Below are 19,058 nucleotides of genomic sequence, written 5' to 3'. Positions count from 1 at the left end.
ATCAGTATTTTCCTTTATCATCAATTACAGCTTGCCTGGTACAAGTCAATTCAAAGTCAAGTCAAATTAATATATAAAGCCCGCTATGCTACACTGCTCTATATAAGATTTTTTGTGAAAATTAAAAGACGTTGCAGTAATGAGCATTACTCGTGCTGCTGCGAGTCACTCTGTAAAACCTGAAAGAATAATTTAAAAGTCAGAGGCATCAGGACTGATTTGGCGGGAGTATTTTAGACCACATCATACATCTTTATGCCTAAAAAACAGTTTGGCTCAATGTTTAGGTCCCAAAGACAAAATCAGCATTGTACTGATGAAGATATGATGACAATATCAGATAATTCACCGACATCCTCAGAGGACATGTCCTTCACCAAGTTTTGACTGAGCTCTCTTTGAATACTCTTTCAATGTGCTTTAAATCATCAGATTTAGCCGCTTGAGGAAGGGATCCAAAGTGCAAACGACATTATAAAATGTTTCTTCTGAAAATCACAGATAATGATTGAAACTTAACTGGAAGCCCACCCCTTTTGCTACAGAAACAGCTTCCACTTGAATGCTTTACATCCCAGACATGTGTGTTGTAGCTCCATTATTCCAGAGAACAGTTTCACTGCTCCACAGCTCAGTGCTATTCCCCGTAAGGAGTCTTGCCCAAGGACCCCTATTGGTTTAACCTGGGGTGCTTGCCCAGATAGGTTATTGAACCCCAATCTACAGCATTGAGGTGTTACCCATTACACTATACCAACCATGTCTGCATTGCACAATACCATGTCATTAAAAGCTTTGGATGTCTGGTTCCAGTCCTTACCACTGTAAACGGTTTTGCCTTGGTGAGTTTCTCAAAAACACTGTGTTTCATATCACACCACTCTGAAAGAGTTGTTAAGTGTTAATCTTAATCATTGAATTATCAGAAATTTAGAAGATTTCGTAAAGTTCCTCTTAAATGTGGCAGAATATAGTGAATGTTGGCCACTTAAAATCAAGATACAGATTGTATTTGAGACGCTGCTGGTGGGCAGTGGTGAGTGGCACTGCTGACCTGTCGCTCTTTGTGTGTGTGTGTGGGTGGGTATGAGAGAGAGACAGAGAGAGAGAGATGGCTATGTCTCCATTGTTCGATTATGATATAGGCTGGGTCCACTCCTGCTGAGACTGAACAATGCAGAGCGCCTCTTACCCCTCCGCTTGAACTTTTGGCCACAGGCAGACCTGGGAGTGGTCATCAGGAAGATTATTTAAAATGCTGTTTGGGAAATCTGTAAACTGTAATGTTTTCATTAACCTGAGGTTACCCTTTCATAGCAACATATCTACTATGCTGTTATACCTTTCATGCCAAATTATCTATTGTGCTGAAACAAAATACTGTGATGGAACTGGGTGAAGGATAGAGACATCAAATATATCTCCTCCCATAAGTTATCCATTGATATACCATGGAGAAATGTAAGAATATTGCTTTTGAAAAGTTCTTTGTTAAGTCATTGATAAAGTATGTGATTGAGGGTGTGTGGGGGGTTTTTCTTTGTTTTGTTTTCCTTTTTCCAGTAAGCGTTAAATCTCTGAAAGTTGTTTCTTTGTGAGGCTTCTCTAGGGAGACAGGCCCCCCGTGCTATTCTGGCAGCATGTAATAAACACTTTTTTCCCTCTTTCTCTTTCGCAGACGTGCACTCTGCGCCGGATGATCCGCACTGTGTACCCCTCGCTCCCGGAGAACGCGCAGAGAGAGGCACACAGCCTGTTTGTGCAGGAGGTGAGAGAATGACTGAGAAGACTCTACTATTATTGCACCATTCAACAGCTGTTCTACACGGAGTAGCATAGAAATGGTTAGGTTTCTGTTTGACAGGTCACCAGGCTTGCTAAGATCCATATTCTAGAAAATGGTCAGCTGGTTTCAGGTAGGCACATGAACACAAAAACTGGAATGGTGAAAAAGATACATTGAATTATGTGAGCATGCTCTCACCAATTGTGTCCATGGATTTATTCCATTGTTTAAACACTGAACTTTGGCCAAAGGTAAAATTAAAACACTCACACGTGTACATAGTCATGTTGCTGTTATAAAACATGGTATTATAGAAAGGGAAAAGAGTTCATTCCATACAGAACACACCCACTTGACAGGAGTTTTAGCAGAACTCAAAATGAGGTGACCTAACCATATTAGTATGCTAATCTGCAGCAGATATGTCAGTACTCACTGCTTAAAGGATATCACCTGAAAATCTCTCTGCTCTAGCTGAGTTTTAATCCTTGAAAAGCCTAATATGAGATTGAGACCAAACAGTGGAACATCCTGATATGAAAAGCCCTGTTCTTTCATCTTTCACTCTCTACCCTAGCGATCAGATTGGACCAAGAGCAAAGGATTCCCTGCATGAACGAATCCCTTTTAGAGTTTTTTCCTCTCTCATCTAGGACAACTTTAGAAGTTGTGGCTCAAAATAGTAGTTTGGAGTTCACTCTTCTGTTACCCCAGGACAGAATGGCTCTAACAATCATGTATTATTCTTCTTGTCCTAGTGTATCAAGACCTACAAATCAGACTGGCATGTTGTCAACTACAAGTACGAAGATTATTCTGGTGACTTTCGTCAGCTCCCCAAGTAAGACTCAATGGTTTCATGTTTCTGTTGGACTAGTCTCCATAGCTTCTACTTGAGACATGTCTTTAGCAACCTATACCTCAGACAAGTTACAACAAGTTAAAGAATGACTATGTATAGCCATGGATTTAGGTTAGCAGCACAACAGCTTTAATCGTATGTGTGTGCGTGTGTAATTATCAAAATACGTCAGCTCTTGGAAAGTTGGTGGCGTGACACTATGAGCAGGAAATGTGCATTTTGTACAGCCTCACAGTAACAATGGATCCAGTGGAATAATCCATGAGTACATCTGTTCCTGAAGTGGCGCACAAGAACACAGGAACTCTTCAGCCTTTTAAATCATTATGAAATTGCAAGAAATACCCGTGAAAATACACGCGTGCAGTGCTGTGCAAAAGTCAAAGATCGCACTTTTGTTTATTTAATTTTCAGTCTGAATGGCCATTAAATACAAGTTATTCTTTTTTGGTGTCAGAAAAAAATCATATTTTTAGATGTTACACAGAAGCCAGTATTTATTATCCTTATTACAGCTTGCATTCTTTTTGGGAGACTTGTTTTTTAGTTTTTCGAAGAAATCTGCAGGAATATTTTTCCACGCCTGCTTGGAAGTTGATCGCATTTTTTTTGTTTCTCTCAATCCAAGTAGTCCCAAACATATTTAGTGATGCTGAAGTCTGGACTCTGGGATGGGCAATCGATTTTTCTGAGTATACCAGCGACTTCTTTGTTTGATTTGGATTTTTTTTTCTGTTTTGTCTGTTTTTTCTTTTCTTATTAACAGCTTCTTGACAGCTGCAATTCTTTCAGACTTACAGCATTGAATTGTTTTCTGGAAAGATGGACAGAAACACCTGTGGATTTTTCAGATCTGAAGCAAGAGTGAAGCTAGATTTTCTTCTATATCCCAAAGATGAAAGCTTTGATACTGTTTATCTGATGGTGACCGTTTTGGTGGTCTGCCAGGTTTGTATGGTTGTTAGTAGTCCCATTTTCTCTGTATCTTTTTTGGATCTCCAATTTTCAAAGTTCCTTTTTCCCCTCATTTTTCTTTGACTTTCTCCTATCTTATGTAAGTAGATTATTTTACATCTGATCTCCTCAGAAACATCTCCTGATAAATAACTTGCTGGCTATTTTGACTGGAAATCAAATAAATAAAGAGTTGTGTCTCACTTTTGCACAGTAATGTAGTTGGTAATACCCATAAATGTCTGAGATTAAAAAGTGAGACTGTGAGAAGCGAATCGGCTTTCTAAATTCAATGACAGTGCAATGAGCCACGCTGTTTGTTCTGGTAGATGAATTTTAGAACTTAAGTCTGATTATGCCTCATGCTTCATCAGATATGTAGGGTTTTTCCTCATGCCAGTGCAGTAATATGCATTGTGCTCTTTGTTTATCTGTGTTTGGGATTTAAACAGTAAAGTGTCCAGACCTGATAAGCTGGCAGTTCATGTGTTTGAAGTGGACGAGGACGTGGATAAAGATGAGGTGAGTGGATCAGACTGTACACTGTAGCTTAATGTTCTGATGAGGTAAGTGTACCTGACAGCAGCCTAGCCTAGTGTTCTGTGATTTACATTACTGGTAAAGTATATCTTCAGTGTCAACTCCAGATGTCTTTGGCTATTGTGTCCTTTTATGTTCCAGAAAATGAAAGCTTGGAAAGAAAGACTAGGATGTAGCCAGGCTAAGATTCAGATTTTCTAACTGTGAGATCTCATACTGGTCACTTTTATTTGCCTTCACTGATAGTGAAACCTAAGACACATCTGCAGAGGGCTACCGCTATGCTGTCCAGCAGAAACTGGACCTCCATCAACCCTCCCCTCCTCCACAGATACACTAGATAAACGTCCCCCCCCACACGCAGTTTGACCACTAGGTCATATCTACATGAATAGTCCAGAAGCTTTAGCCTGCCCTGAGTCAGGGAGAGGTATCTAATGGCCAGCCATGGCGGCTCCTGCTACCCGCACCTTCCAGGAACTCTCCTCCTCTCGGAACCCAGCACACACATCGTATCCTGTTTCGCTAATCAACTCCAGTTAATGACTGATTTGGCCCTTTTGGACTGGCCTTCTTGGCTGTTTTATATCAGGCAGTGGGTTTAAATCATATCAGTGGTTTTTATATGAAAAAGACACATTTTAATATAAGGTATGAGCTATACTTACTTGCTGTAGGGGGCTTAGTTATGGCACTTACTCTAAGTGACTTAATTGGGCTTCCTGCAGAGTTGTGGAGAAATACAGCCAAGGCCAGGCTTCATCCAGCTGCTCTTAATCATTGGCTCTGATTTAGTTCTGCTCAAGTAATTTGTCTGATTTGTAGATTGGCTTGTTGTGAGTATGAAGAGTCACACAGTTATAAAATAGGAATATGCTGCCATTTATATAAAGGGTCACAGGCTAACCTCACACCCAGTAATTACTACCTTTAGAGTCCAACATGTGACTCCAGAGTCTTTTTTTTCTTTTGTCACAGCCTCTCAGCCTGTTGCAAAGTGTTTTCCAGGTTTCACTTCACAGCCAACTGAAGGCCAATGCAATGTTAAAGTGCCTGTAATCCTATATTTTTCTTGTATTTGATTTTTCCATTGAGGTCTATTTAACAAAACATTTGTGTGTTTTTATGTACCAAACATGGTCATACTTTGTTGACATGACCATTTTTCAAACTTCTATTTATCCCTTAACATTACACAGGCTGTTTTTGTTACTGTGCCTTTAAGACTGACTCTGTTCTGATTGGCTGTCTAGTATTGTGCCTCATTCAAAAAGCAATCAGAGCTAAAGCAGTAACAGGAGTAAATGGTACATTTTCAAACTTTAACAATATTTACATTACTTCAGACTCCTTTATTTAAAAAAACTTGACCTTTCAGCCAAAGCCAATACTCCAGTCTGAATTCCACAGCCAATCGTTTTTTGCATCGAGCTCCACTATTTAACTAACAGCTCCTTTCCGTATGTGCACCAGTGGATTGCATGCCTTCCTGACGTGAATTAGTGCAGGCTAATTCGCTCATGGCCAAACTATCTGACGTGGACGTCTTATAGATCCAGCTTGCACTAAATATGTCTTTGATTACGATTTGGATTTCCTTCTGTTCATGCTTATAGCACCAGATGACCTCAGAAGATGAACTCTTAAAAATACAGCTATACTGACTGTTTAGGATGGTGTTGCTTGGATACAGCTCCTGTGAGGCTTAGGGTTCAGAGAGAGTGTAGTCATAATTTGGCCGATACTTTTGCAAGGTGGTCTGTGAGTTTGAGTGTGTGTTTATGAGTGCATGTGATGAGTGGAAGGAGATCTGTAGGTTTTCCAGATTTTGCCTTAGATTGAGTGGACAATATGCTTTAAATATCAGAGCTTTCGGCCAGAGCCCTTTCAGACACTTGTGGAATAAATTGCATATTGTGCTTTTATATTAACACAGCACCATTTCAAAACTGTCTGAAAATGTCTGGAACACAAGCTCATTTTTAGCCCCCTATTGTGGCATACCAATACATGCAGAAAGAGTGTTTTGGATATGGTTTTGAATCAGAGAGTTTTTTTCTAGTTAAACTAAATCTCCTGCAGCTCCACAATCAAAAGGCAGTCTGTATATTTTCCAGAATTTCACAAACGTCTTCTTATCTTTCCTTGACAGGACTTTATGGGTGGCCTGTAAGTGCATATTTGGGGATGCGTCTTCTATGTCTCATCATGCTTAATATTTCTTATGCTTAGAGTGGTGGTAGATAAGATTGAGGCTTTGGCAGCAGTGGCTATAGAAACATTTCCTAATACTGTAATAGAAGACAAACATTTTAAAACTGCAGTCTTTGGAATGCATTTACTCAACAATTACAGTTACTCCTCACAGTATTGTTAAAATACTCATGAGCTTTCCAACATTATTGTTATTAACAAATATTCAAGCCTGCACTTAGCACAGTCCAGTGATCTGGACTGATAAAGATCCTGATAGGTGTTCTGTTTTATACCGTGTGTGTTTTTGGCTGTAAAAGCTGTAGGTATAATCCTGCTGTGTGTAAGACGACTCTCTCAGATGTGCCTTCACTTATCCAGCACAGTGGTTTGTTTAGGTTTATCTGAGTTTCTGCTTGTCTCCATTTTTTCTGGACAGGAGTTTGGGATCTGGATTCCTTTCTCAATGACTCCCTGTTCTTTTAACGTTTACTTTAGCTGCAGGATCAAACAGAGGAGAACTGGAGCCACATCACAAAAATCATTCTTCTCTTTCTGTGTGTGTGTGTGTGTGTGTTTAGGACACAGCCTCCTTAGGCTCACAGAAGGGAGGGATCAGCAAGCAAGGCTGGCTTCACAAAGGCAACATGAACAGTGCCATCAGTGTCACTATGAGGGTGAGACACAATCAACAGTTACAATGAAGCAGCTCAGCTATCCACACCTATTTTACTCTTTTTTTCTCTGTTTAATATACATCCTTGTGCTCTTTGAAAGACATCTGTGATTAGTAGGTGCACTTTAATTCAGCTTTTATGTAGTGTGTTTTAATCTAGAATTTCTCATCTGTGAATACGTGGTCGTTTTCTGGGCGTTGAATATATTTTCAAATGAAAAGACTCTCATTGGCCAACCAGAACATGTTCAGGGGTGGGGTCTTCTTTTGCGCTGATATGTATAGTAAAATGCTTGCTATGGATCACAGCATTGTGAGACTATAGCATCACGTAGCAGAGCACTGCTGTAGAAGACACATTCATGTTTATTTTTACACTCGTTTAAATTGAATGACATAAAGATTTCAACATCATTTCAATACAGTTTGCGATCACTTTACCACCTCTTTACAAACTTGCTGTTTTCAAGCTAAAATATACAAAGTGAAAAAATGGGCTTGTTTGTCTAAAAGACTGACTGTCTATCTGTGTAAATTTCAAGCTGATCTGAGCTCAGATTTCAATTTGATCTGCTGTGGCTTTCTGTGGTCTCTATGGCCTTAATTTAATGCAGTAATGACTAAAGGCTGAGTGGGGCACTGAGAAACTGAACTGTGCTCAGAGTCAGTCGCAGAGTGCTGCTGTGTGTCGACTTTTTATACATTGCCTGATGCTGTATGGTGGTTACATACGTTCAAAGTGGAGTCAGAGAACACAAGGGCCAACCACGGACCAGAATGCTGCTCACGGTTTCAGAATGGTCAGGGTTTCCATTCACGTTCAAAGCCCTGTTTCGCACTGTAAGTGTACATTCAAGCCCACACTGGTTGTTTACTGATAATATTATCTTGTTAACTTTGCAAACACAGGAATTAAGCTTTAACCGACCAATATAAATGTCAGAGATTTCTAGGCAACGTGTGCTTATCTTAGATTTCTCCTACATCAGTGATGTATCAGTAGTCTGCTTAAAGTCAGAGAGCTCAGTGCTCCGAAAAAGAGCTTAGCCAAGAAGTGACGTCTTCAATTGCAAAAGGGATGCAAACTTTAATTCTGAGAACATGCCATGTTACCAGTTAAACTGAAAAACAGAAACCAAGGTGTTTACTTGCCTATGCAGTCTAGGGCTTGAAAACATGACTCACTGTAAACCTGTCATCCAGCAACCACACATTTACATCCAAAATGGTGTTCGCTGTGAAATCCCACTGTAAATGGCAGAGGCGGCAGTGAAGGCAGGGTTGGTGGGTGTGGTTATTTTGGAGGGGGGCATGGCTCTAATTTGCTGTGACGTAGAAACGAGAAGAAAATCTCAACAGCCTGTTGAATCACATGCATATTTTGAAAGGAAGATACACCAAAACAGCTGAGATTTCATGTTTCATGATTTCTCGAATGGAATATACAGTGACATGTAACACACATGTGAACTGGTAAGGAAGTGCAGGTTTGTTTACTTGGTCTCCTTTAATGCTCTTTAAAGGACTTACTATCTCTTTATCTCTTAATAAAAACTTTTAAATTAAAGTGTTTCTTCTTCCTTTTCTGTTTCAGTCTTTCAAAAGGAGATATTTCCACTTGACACAGTTAGGAGATGGCTCCTATAACCTCAACTTCTACAAGGACGAGAAGATTTCCAAGGAACCCAAAGGGACCATCTTCTTGGATTCCTGCATGGGTGTGGTTCAGGTACTACATGAACAAGGATTATTCTCCAAACCAGTAGTTCAGTCTATGCACAAACATATCAAATACAGCAGTGGTGATAAGTGACAATCTGAGCTTCTAGACACTGTCAGCTTAGCTTCTTTCCTTAGAGAGATGAGAAGTGTGTGTCTTTTTGTACAGCTGTCCCTTAGTCTACTAAAGTCTGTTAAGAGAGATCTGCATAAATATACAGTCATATACAAAAGTTTGGAGACCCCCAGTCAAATTACATGTTTTATTTTCTAAGTAACAATAAATTAACCTCTTAAATATGGTATCTACAAATGTTGGCACACAATTTCTATTAAATTGAAAAAACATGTAAATATAACATAGAATGGAAAATGTCCCAAAACTTATCTAGAGGCCACTTTTTATGTTTAATTTTTTTCCTAATATGTTAAGTGCAGCAACTGAACAGTAATTATGCATTATAATTGTGCAAAGGTGTGTTCTCTGTAGAGGATGTGTTCTTATTTTTCCTGAGAAAATCAACAAAATGTAATTAGACGTAGGGCACCTAAACTTTTACACACGACTGTAGAAGGTATATAGAGTGAGATCACTCTATACAGTATTGTATTTAAGCTCTAAGTTGCAAATACAGAAAAAATATCAAGTCAGCACCATTCTGGTGTTAAATGAATGATTGCTTTATATGACACACCAGTCACGTGGAAAATTTTCTGTAATCCTGGTCTAATGATCTTACCACATTGGACCACATCTGTTTTTTCAGTTGTCAGCTTATCAGACACTCACTTGCTCTTGCTCTTGTTCTTACATTCCATTTTTTCATTGTTTTAATTCTCAGTGGCCCTTTCTCTGACAAGAATGAAAAAAGAACTGCCAATAGAGCAGGACACTCTGGAGTAGCCACACATGAGCATAATGTCACCAATCCCAGTGGCAGGCATCAGCTAGAGATGTGAAAAGCCCAAAGTACTGGACTATGGGACAGCAGAATTGCAGACTCTGGAGTAATGTCTAAAAACCATCTGCAGTCTTTCTGGAAGTCAGATAAGATCTAATGCACAGCTACTCAGACACATGTGCTGTTCCATCATAAGCTCCATCTATATAATTAGGGGGATTGTTTAGCCAGTGGGCAGACAAGTTGGCTTTAAACCAAGAGGCTTGATGGAAGTTGTTTATGCCAATTGCCTGCCTTAAGCAAGACCCTTAACCCAGAGGATAAAGCATCAACCAGATGACATTATAACAACAGATGGAGAAAATAATTAGCCTGCTCCCTGGAGCTCCATACATACAAAGCACTGTCCAGCCTCCCTGACTTTGGCTACTAATGAAGCTGTCCAAAATATGTTCTCCTTTTGTTCTGTGTTTTTTGAAGCACTCCCCAGCAATAACTCTGAGATTGATTAGCTAACTGTTGTAGTCAAGGCAGGGATGGGGAGGTCAGATGCCACACGAATTAACTCCCTTGCAGAAAGCATTCTGGAATGCTTTCCAGAATAATAAACATGCTGATATAGCTCCTGACAGATCAGTGAAGGACGGCAGCTTGGTGATGTGTGAACAATGCCTTTCTGAGAGGAAGGTGAATCTAGACATGGACATTTCTCATCATCCACAGGGTTTCATAGTCACTTCATAGAGGGGACACAAGATGTAAATGAGACTTAAGCTCTTCCTGTTGCCAAGTGGCAGATCTTCAACAGCGGTGTAAATAGCAGTGTCCGTGTGGAGGGATGAATCTGAATATTGTGTACCTTAACCAAATAAGACTGTTTACTGAACCATCCAGCACAAATAAAGACATGACAATTAATAGCTTTTTTGTAACGGTTTAAGCGGTGGTGCTATAATATAAGCTTCTATTACTACATTATAATGTGTAGATTTATTACTACTATAACATCTATTATTACATTATAATAGTATCTGCCTTAGCCTTGTAGCTCCAGTGCAAAACTACCAAACATGTTTTGGCTGATCAACGTAGGTGGTAAGAGGAAAGCTGCATAAAATGTATTTTTGCCAAACTGTCACTTACATGAGGTGTGTTGTATTGATAGTTGTGTGCAGATGAGCTAGTAGAGTCCTGCTGTTCTTTGAAGAACCCATATCATATATTTTTCTTGCATTTTATCTTTTCCCCTGGGTCGTCTTATGAAGTTTCTCTGGGTTTATGCACCAAAACCATAATTCACTTCACATGGCCATTTTCCAACTTCTCTTTATCCTATAGAAATAAACAGGCTGGTTTTGTTACTGTGTCTTTAAGTCACAAAAGCAATTAATTAAAAACAGGCTGTTTTTGCAGCTTACTTTCCCTATGTTGACTGTATGGATTAAGGTGTGGACAATATGTTTTGAAACTTTAACAATGTTTACATACTGTATCAAACTCTTTAATTAAAAAAAGTAAGGAGAAAGTGGTTTTCCATGATATGGGCCTTTAAGGATGCCATAAAGTGGTCTCGTCTTTGGTTCTCTCTGCCTTTCTAACGGTCTTCTTCTCAAGCATGCTCATTTTATCCCTTTAACAGTGTTTAGCCACATCCCTTTAAGACTCCTCGGCTGCACTCTTGGCATGGCATGGCTCTTTTTGTCCTCCATGTGGAAATACTTTCACCTGTTTTCCTCTGTACTGATCTGTCTCCTTCTTTTACACAGCAAGTCACACACTGACACTTTAAATCAGTTTTTTGGTCTAAAGCTTGAACATGCAGTACTATAATCAGTTTCCAAGTGTGTGTGTGTGTATGAAATAAGTAGACATGGACTTAAATTTCATGTCTATTTCTATTTAGTCAGTTATACTAAATGAGAAACTGTGATTATGACCCCTTTGTGTGTGTGTGTCTGCATGTATTAGTGTTGGATTCTGAAGCTTAACACTCAGTCGAGTGTTCTATTATTCTACTAGATAAATTCAGTTCAGAATGAAATGCTCCCCACACACCTTTCTCTTTGTCCATTTTGGAAAAGGCTTCTGACAATCCGCCAATCCAGACTTCACACCCAATATCAAAATAAAAAACTTTGACTAGTCACAGTTTGTCAAAAGGCCTATATCCTGAAAAATTGAGTTAAATTTTTTTTTTTAAATAAAAGAGTGTGATGTATTATATAAACAGAGTTATGGTTTTAAAATGTATCTTCAGCAATACATTTATCATACAGTAGAGTAAAAGTTTTAGTCACCTGAAAAAATTGAATTAAAAAGTTTTTCTGGGTAGTAAGCATTTGTTTTCCCTGTCAAACACTAGTATTAAAGGTGCCATAGAATGTATTTATTCATAAATACTTTCCAAAAAAAAGGTATGTAGAAGGTATGTAAAAAAAAAAAAAAACAAAAGTTATGTGACTTTGGGTGGAAAATGCCCAGATGCGTTTTCACACACCCATTTACAACCCTATGATTTGGCCGTAGAATGAAACAAGCTGTTTTCCCATGTCAAAATAGACACAGACAGGAAAAAAAATAAGCATCTGTGTAAATAAGCTAGGTCTTCATACTATTTAGTTAGCTATGCTAATTAATTGGAGCTTACCAGTATCTTAACAGTACCTGTACTAGCTACTTGCTTTCGATACTGACAACAACAACAAATAAATTGAGGTTGTTAGCTCACTATTTAACTTTAAATTTAAGATGATCTGGCTTCAACTGTCAAAAAGTGGATAAAATCACACAGCATGGCTAACTGCTTATAGGTTGTAGTTGTGATGCTAATAAAGTTGGAACTACCAGAGTGAAACGTGCAGAACAAACTAACAACTTTGAATTAAAGTTTTTCAGGATCTTGTTGAAGATGTAGAAGCCAAAGTTGGTTTCCTATTTGCCAGCTTGTCTTGCGAGTTCACCTTTCACCTTAAATGTTACAATTTATACAGGTGCCAGAATATAACTGCAGCACCATTCCACTTTAAATGGTGCTCCAGTTACATTCTGGCACCTGTACAAGTTGTAACATTTAAGGTGGAAGGTGAACATCAGCCATGCTTATTGCCAGTTTGGTTACTTGGGAAAGGTATGAAAAGTGCAGACATACTTATTGCCAAGATAAATGATTTTAAACATAAAATCTTGTAGCAGTTTAGATCTTGCCAGTTCACACTGAAGTTACAAGAAGTGTTTTGGCCCAAATGAAGCACAATACAGGGCAGCCAATCAGAACAGAGCTTGTTTACACATATCTCTAACAATAACATTCTGTTTATATCTAAGGGTTAAAGAGTGGTTGGAAAATGGTAATGTGAAAATAAATAATGACTGTTTTTGGTACATAAAACCACACAAAAGTAGACTGTGAGGGAACACGGAACACAAAACACAAGAAAAATGTAGTATATGGCCCTTTATTGATTTGATGAACCTCTAAAGTTCATCTGATTTTTAAGGTGATTAGATGCTTTATCACTTCAGTAAAAGTAGCTTAAAAGTAAAGTTAAAAGTAAATAAAAGTAACTTGTGTCTTGCTCTCTCTCTCTTGCTCTTTTTCTTTCTCTGTGTAGAATAATAAGGTGCGTCGGTTTGCATTTGAGCTGAAGATGCAGGATAAGAGCTCATATCTGCTGGCTGCAGATTCTGAGACTGAGATGGAGGACTGGATCAACACACTCAACAAAATCCTGCACAGCAGTTTTGAGCTTGCCATGCAGGAGAAGAGGAATGGAGACCTACATGATGGTGTGTGTGTGTGTGTGTGTGTGTGTGTGTGTGTGTGTGTGTGTATTTTCATTATTAGACCACCCAGATAACTACCACTCTTGACATGACAGTACTCCTCTTAAGGAAACAGAGCAAGTGTTTCTACATCAGCCAGCTAATACAAACATACACTCATATCCAACTCCCCTGTTAACCACTGAACATACTCATCTGCCTGTTCTCTGGGACACTTAGCTATTGCAGGCCTCAGGGCCTCCGCTGTGTTTTGCTGTATCTCAGCTCAGTGGTCTGCTTGGTTTGTTTGCTCTAGTTAAGCGGTTGCTGGTGTAATGTTCTCTTTGATGGAGTTTATGCATCGTTAGCCATGTTTTTTCATCTTGTGGTCTGGATGTGTGCCATGTTAATTAGAGCTGTTCATTTCTCTGGCTCTGTAGATGATGAACTGGGGAAAGCTGATAACTCTTCTGGAAGTATGGACAGCTTTCAGGTAGGTCCTGTTTGCAAAATAGCCAGCACAGAACCCTTGAGAATAGTCTGAACTTTTACACAAAGAATCCGACCAGCAATGTACAGGCGTGATTTAGACAGAGTTTCGGAGTGTTTGCACTACAGACATTTTCATTACATTTGGAGCATAATGAAATGTTTGTGAATGTTAAAGAAGTCAGCTGTTTTTTGTGAGAAGTTGACAGGGTTTTTCCCAACACCCTCATCGTAATATCTTTGTAGTATTATATGTTACTGTCACACTAATTTGTCCTGCTCGACTGAATGTGCTTCTTTACAGAGTGCCCGAGACATTGAGTCCAAAATAAGGAATGAGACGCGCCTAAAACTCTTCACACTGGACCCAGACACACAGGTATAGGGCTAAAACATGACAGTGTTCCTAGTGGTTAATATTAGACACTACTAACAGTATGTCCTTTAGGCAGATACACTGATACTCTGCTTTACATCTGTACTGTTTTAAGTCTGTTTAAAAGGACTATGGTGAGGTCAGAGATAATACTTTGACTTATTAGATACATGTTTCAAACTTCCTTTGGCTGAAATATCTTTTTTAGCTATATTTTAGCTATATTTCACTCAGAAAAAATAAACAGTGCGTTGATAAAAAATAAATAAATACGGTCAGTCAACTGTCTTAGTTTTCCTTCGAATGCTACCTCTGATTAGACAGCTAATGTTGCAGAATACACCCAAAGCATTAGTAAATAAATGGTTTATATTAACAAGACCTTTGTCAGATATTACTTGTAAAATATCAAAGAAGGCAAAGTGTCTTCAAACTTTTCATGGGCAGTGCACCGTAAAGATACCCGTGTCTGTGTCTGAATACAGAAGTTGGACTTCTCTGGCATTGAACCTGAAGTCAAACCTTTTGAAGAGAAGTTTGGGAAACGGATTCTTGTAAAATGCAACGACCTGTCCTTCAACCTGCAGAGCTGTGTGGCAGAGAATGAGGAGGGACCAACTACTAATGTATGCGCAATTACTGTTTAATTTATATGGACACACTTTGACAGCTTTGGTAATGAACAGAGCTCTGAGCTAACTGTGTATCATTATTTGAGACGGTCTCTGTTTTCTCTGTGTGTTCGGCAGGTGGAACCCTTTTTTGTCACTCTGTCTCTGTTCGATATTCAGAACAGTCGGAAGATTTCCTCAGATTTTCATGTAGATCTGAATCACCCGTCAGTAAGAGCAATGGTGCCAGGCTCAGGAGCTCAGATCATTAATGGAGCCTCAGATGCAGCACAGCGCACCACCAACGGTCTGCCAGAGAGTGCTCTACAATATCCACAACAGGTAGAGGCAATCACACACCCTCCTGCTTCCTCAAAGCCAAAATAAGTTATTTGACTGCAGATATTTAACAAAAATCAAAACCCATAAGGTTTCATAAGTATTCATTCCCTGCAAATTAATATTTGGTAGAGCTACGTTTTGCTACAAGTTTTGCACATTGATTGGGTTTTCAGTGTAAACAATTAGAGCATTTAAATGTGCTTCTTCGTGTCATTGAGGGTTTTTTTTGCATTGTGAACGGAATATGTGAATAATAGGAGAAAAACGTGGCCTCTTCAGTGTTTCAGAAAACTCAGAGAAGGGACGGACTCTTTGATCTTCCATAATTATAGCTGTAATAGGACCCTTATTAGTTTTCACTAAGCATGGTATCCCATCTGTGTGTGTAGGGAGTGTTCTCTGTGATGTGTCCACACCCTGATATCTTCCTGGTGGCTCGGATTGAAAAGATTCTGCAGGGAGGAATAACTCATTGTGCTGAACCATACATGAAGAACTCTGACTCCACCAAGGTATTGTGTGTGTGTGTATGGAGGGGTGGGATTAGGTCTAAAACAAGTGTTTAAACTGTTTGTTTTTTTGCATCATTTACCATTAATTGTCTATAATTCTTATATACTTTTGTCTGAATTGTTCCTCTGAATCAGAAAACAAAAGCAGCAGTATATGTTTGTTTTTTCACTCTCTGTAATTTTAACTTTGAAAATAGCTAGCTATCTTATGGCTGACCCACACTGCAAAATTTATAAAATCTTAACCGCCATTGAAAATGTGAGAAACCCCACACATTATGACAATGATTTCATCCTTTAGTCATCAAAGCCCCTATGCTTGTTTTTTTGTTTGTTTTGTTTTTTATGATATTTATAAGAATGCAAAAAGGTTTTATTTGAATTTTAAAACAAATCTAACAACATCAACATTGCATTTCATGTGAGATGGTCAGCATTCTCCCCCCACTACAGGATGTGGAGTCATATATTTTAATCATGTTTAATATTTATGATTTGAAATCAGGGCAGCCATGACTGGACTCTGAGCTAAAGATGGGCTTATATTTACCTCTTACCACAGGATAATCTAAGAAAATGATCCTTTAAGACTAGACTGAACCTACAGTGCTCTGTCCAGAGTAGATGGAGCTATGTATGTGTGTTGTACAGTGATATGATTTAGGAGACAGAATATGTGAAAAGCATAAGGGACTACCATTAGAGTGGTCTATGTGGAAATCCTGGCAACCGTGAGCAATGAGTCAGTTGTAAAGCTAGAATGCTCTGCTCTCTTCTCTTCTGCTCTCTCTTTTCTCATCTCCTCAGACTGCTCAGAAGGTGCTGAAGAATGCTAAATTAGCATGTAGCAGACTTGGCCAGTACAGGATGCCATTTGCATGGGCAGCCAGGTAAGAAATATGTCTGTTGTATTGTCCACAATTCATGAACACTCATGTTTCAGACTGCTTATGTTCTGTTCAGCCAAATGGAAAAGGCTTTGACTGCTTTTCCATGGCAAAGAAAGTTTTATAGTCAAGCAACCTGAAACAGTGCTCTGTTTTCCAATGAACTGCTTCTGCTGAAGTCAAAGTCAGCACTAAGACAGAGAATTGTGAATGGTTTGAGAAGTAGTAAACACTGTCTTTGAACTGGTTTGCTATGGATAATAGCACTTTCAGCATACCACCGAGTGTGTTCTCTTTCCAGTGGGACATTTCAGATATACCTTCACAGGAAAGGGGTTTGTGAGTGTGTTATCTACACTGCCCTAATGGAAGAATGACATAATTCCCCAACAGGAAACCTTTGTTCATCTTACCCTCTTCACCCTCCTCTTCTGTTTCCTTCTCTGTCCCTCTTTCAGGCCTCTGTTTAAGGATGCATCTGGGACGTTGGATAAGTCTGCTCGTTTCTCTGCAATATACAGGCAGGACAGTAACAAACTCTCCAATGAGGACATGTTCAAACTGCTGGCAGATTTCAGAAAGTCAGTGTCACTTCCACTTTTCTCTCCTTATTGTCTGTAACAAAAAAAAGAATCAAAAAAGCATTTCTAGATGATACCGTTAAACACTCATATTCCCTTGTTCTCTATGGAATTATCAGCATTTCTCAACCAGGCTTGAGATGCCTTGTGAAGTGGTCAATTTTATTAATTTTTATTATCTAAAAGCTGCACTATGTAAGATTTGGGAATTTTCTCACGCTTATTATCTGCCTTTCCCTCCTTTCCTCTTACCCTAGGCAAGAAAAGATGGCAAAGCTTCCAGTGATTCTGGGAAATCTAGATGTTACTATTGACAGTGTGGCCCCGGATCTCCCCAGTGAGTCAGACTCCGCTAACACACTTCCTCTGCTAATGAGATTTACTTTCCATTCTAATTATTTTCTGCAAACTGTTTGAATTCATTTTTCCTTTCTCTGTACCTTTCTCTCTATGTAGACTGCATAACGTCTTCATATCTGCCAGTGCGTCAGTTTGAGAGCAGTGATTGGAACGGACTTTTTTTTGAGGTTGAGGAGTTTGTGCCATGTTTAGCTAAATGCTCTCAGCCCTTCACCACATATAATAACCATCTATACGTCTACCCACGGCACCTCAAATACGACAGCCAGAAGACCTTCGCTAAGGTATCAGCACTAGATCTATTTCTGTTAGTGTAATGATGGTTGTGCACAATGTTCATGTATGTTTTATTGAGAGATGTCATGATACCAGTTCTTCTTTTAAAATACTAATGCTGAAACCTTTAAAACCTGTTTTAAAATAAAATAAGGTAATAAGCTTTAAAATAAGCTATTTTAACTGAAGCACTTCACTTAAGATATACAGTTATGAATACCAAGCTCAGACATCTCTGTCCACAGCAAGAATTACAGAACCAGCAACATCATCGTTATATTAAAAATAAATAAATTAATACACAATATGTGCCTAGGTACTCATTTTCCTTATGTAAAAGTTGGTGTCTGTTGCTGTGACCTACTTTACTTCACTTTATGTTGCACTCCAAGCAATTCTGCTTTATTTCAGACTAAATTTGTTCTTTTTTCATCTTAATATTTTATCTCCTGGTATCAATCCTATACTGATAATGAGTGTCACATCTTTGCTATGTCTAATTTTAACGTGATCAAATAGCCACAGCTGAAGTTTGTGTTGAAAGGTAACTGTGAATTGTAATTGTTAATTGTATGTTTCTGCAGGCCAGAAACATTGCTGTGTGTGTGGAGTTCAGAGACTCTGATGAGGAAGATGCTCTCCCTCTCAAGGTATTTGTAAGCTGCTACAAATGTCATTGACCAGTGCACACTGTAATACTTTACAGTGCATATAAACTCACTCTCTGTATATAAATTTGTTTATATGCCTTTATATACATGCACAAACGTATAGAAGTGTTTTTTCAAGGTGCAGTTTTATTTAGGCCTATTATGCTTATTACATAATCGCCTGATCACAATTATTTGAGCCGATAGCAATTATCTAAGCTGACCACAATTAATTTCCATGGTTGTTAGCTTTCACAGTCATATAAAACAGAATAGACAACAGAAAGGGAACTGGGTGTATTTTAATTGGTTGGGTTCAAAAAAACATGTAAATAGAAGAAACAATAAAACATAGATCTTATAAAAACAACAAAAGGTCTCATTACTGACTGGTGCTGTAACATCTTTAGAGAGCGTCAGTGAGTGATGTTGTTTATTTGAGCTTGAGCCATTTCCTTGACAGTTGGAAGCTACTAGGCATCAGCTAGGAAGCAAGATGGCTATTCAGCTGTTCAATTTGAACACTTCAATCTTGTGCTTTAATAAATGCATACAGTGAACAGTAAAAGACAATTCAATT

General features: G+C 38.7%; 1 protein-coding gene across 9 annotated transcripts in view; it reads left to right on the top strand.

Moving 5' to 3' along the window:
• zmp:0000001200 (dedicator of cytokinesis protein 9) overlaps positions 1-19,058 on the top strand; it is a 110,173-nt gene that overhangs the window by 59,887 nt on the left and 31,228 nt on the right. For all 9 annotated transcript variants that reach the window (XM_036567236.1, XM_036567245.1, XM_036567257.1 and 6 more), the window contains exons 3-18: positions 1,679-1,768; positions 2,545-2,627; positions 4,055-4,124; positions 6,917-7,012; positions 8,606-8,740; positions 13,244-13,418; positions 13,835-13,887; positions 14,188-14,262; positions 14,745-14,885; positions 15,009-15,212; positions 15,602-15,724; positions 16,532-16,614; positions 17,070-17,192; positions 17,450-17,529; positions 17,649-17,836; positions 18,413-18,478. In XM_036567236.1, coding sequence (XP_036423129.1) covers positions 1,679-1,768; positions 2,545-2,627; positions 4,055-4,124; positions 6,917-7,012; positions 8,606-8,740; positions 13,244-13,418; positions 13,835-13,887; positions 14,188-14,262; positions 14,745-14,885; positions 15,009-15,212; positions 15,602-15,724; positions 16,532-16,614; positions 17,070-17,192; positions 17,450-17,529; positions 17,649-17,836; positions 18,413-18,478 — 1,785 coding nt within the window. The remainder of the gene's footprint in view (positions 1-1,678; positions 1,769-2,544; positions 2,628-4,054; positions 4,125-6,916; positions 7,013-8,605; positions 8,741-13,243; positions 13,419-13,834; positions 13,888-14,187; positions 14,263-14,744; positions 14,886-15,008; positions 15,213-15,601; positions 15,725-16,531; positions 16,615-17,069; positions 17,193-17,449; positions 17,530-17,648; positions 17,837-18,412; positions 18,479-19,058) is intronic.

Source organism: Colossoma macropomum, unplaced genomic scaffold (genome assembly GCF_904425465.1).
Source record: "Colossoma macropomum unplaced genomic scaffold, Colossoma_macropomum, whole genome shotgun sequence".
In the NCBI taxonomy this organism is placed as follows: Eukaryota; Metazoa; Chordata; class Actinopteri; order Characiformes; family Serrasalmidae; genus Colossoma; species Colossoma macropomum.
Note: the sequence above shows the minus strand (reverse complement) of the source record. Positions and strands in the feature narration are given on the sequence as shown.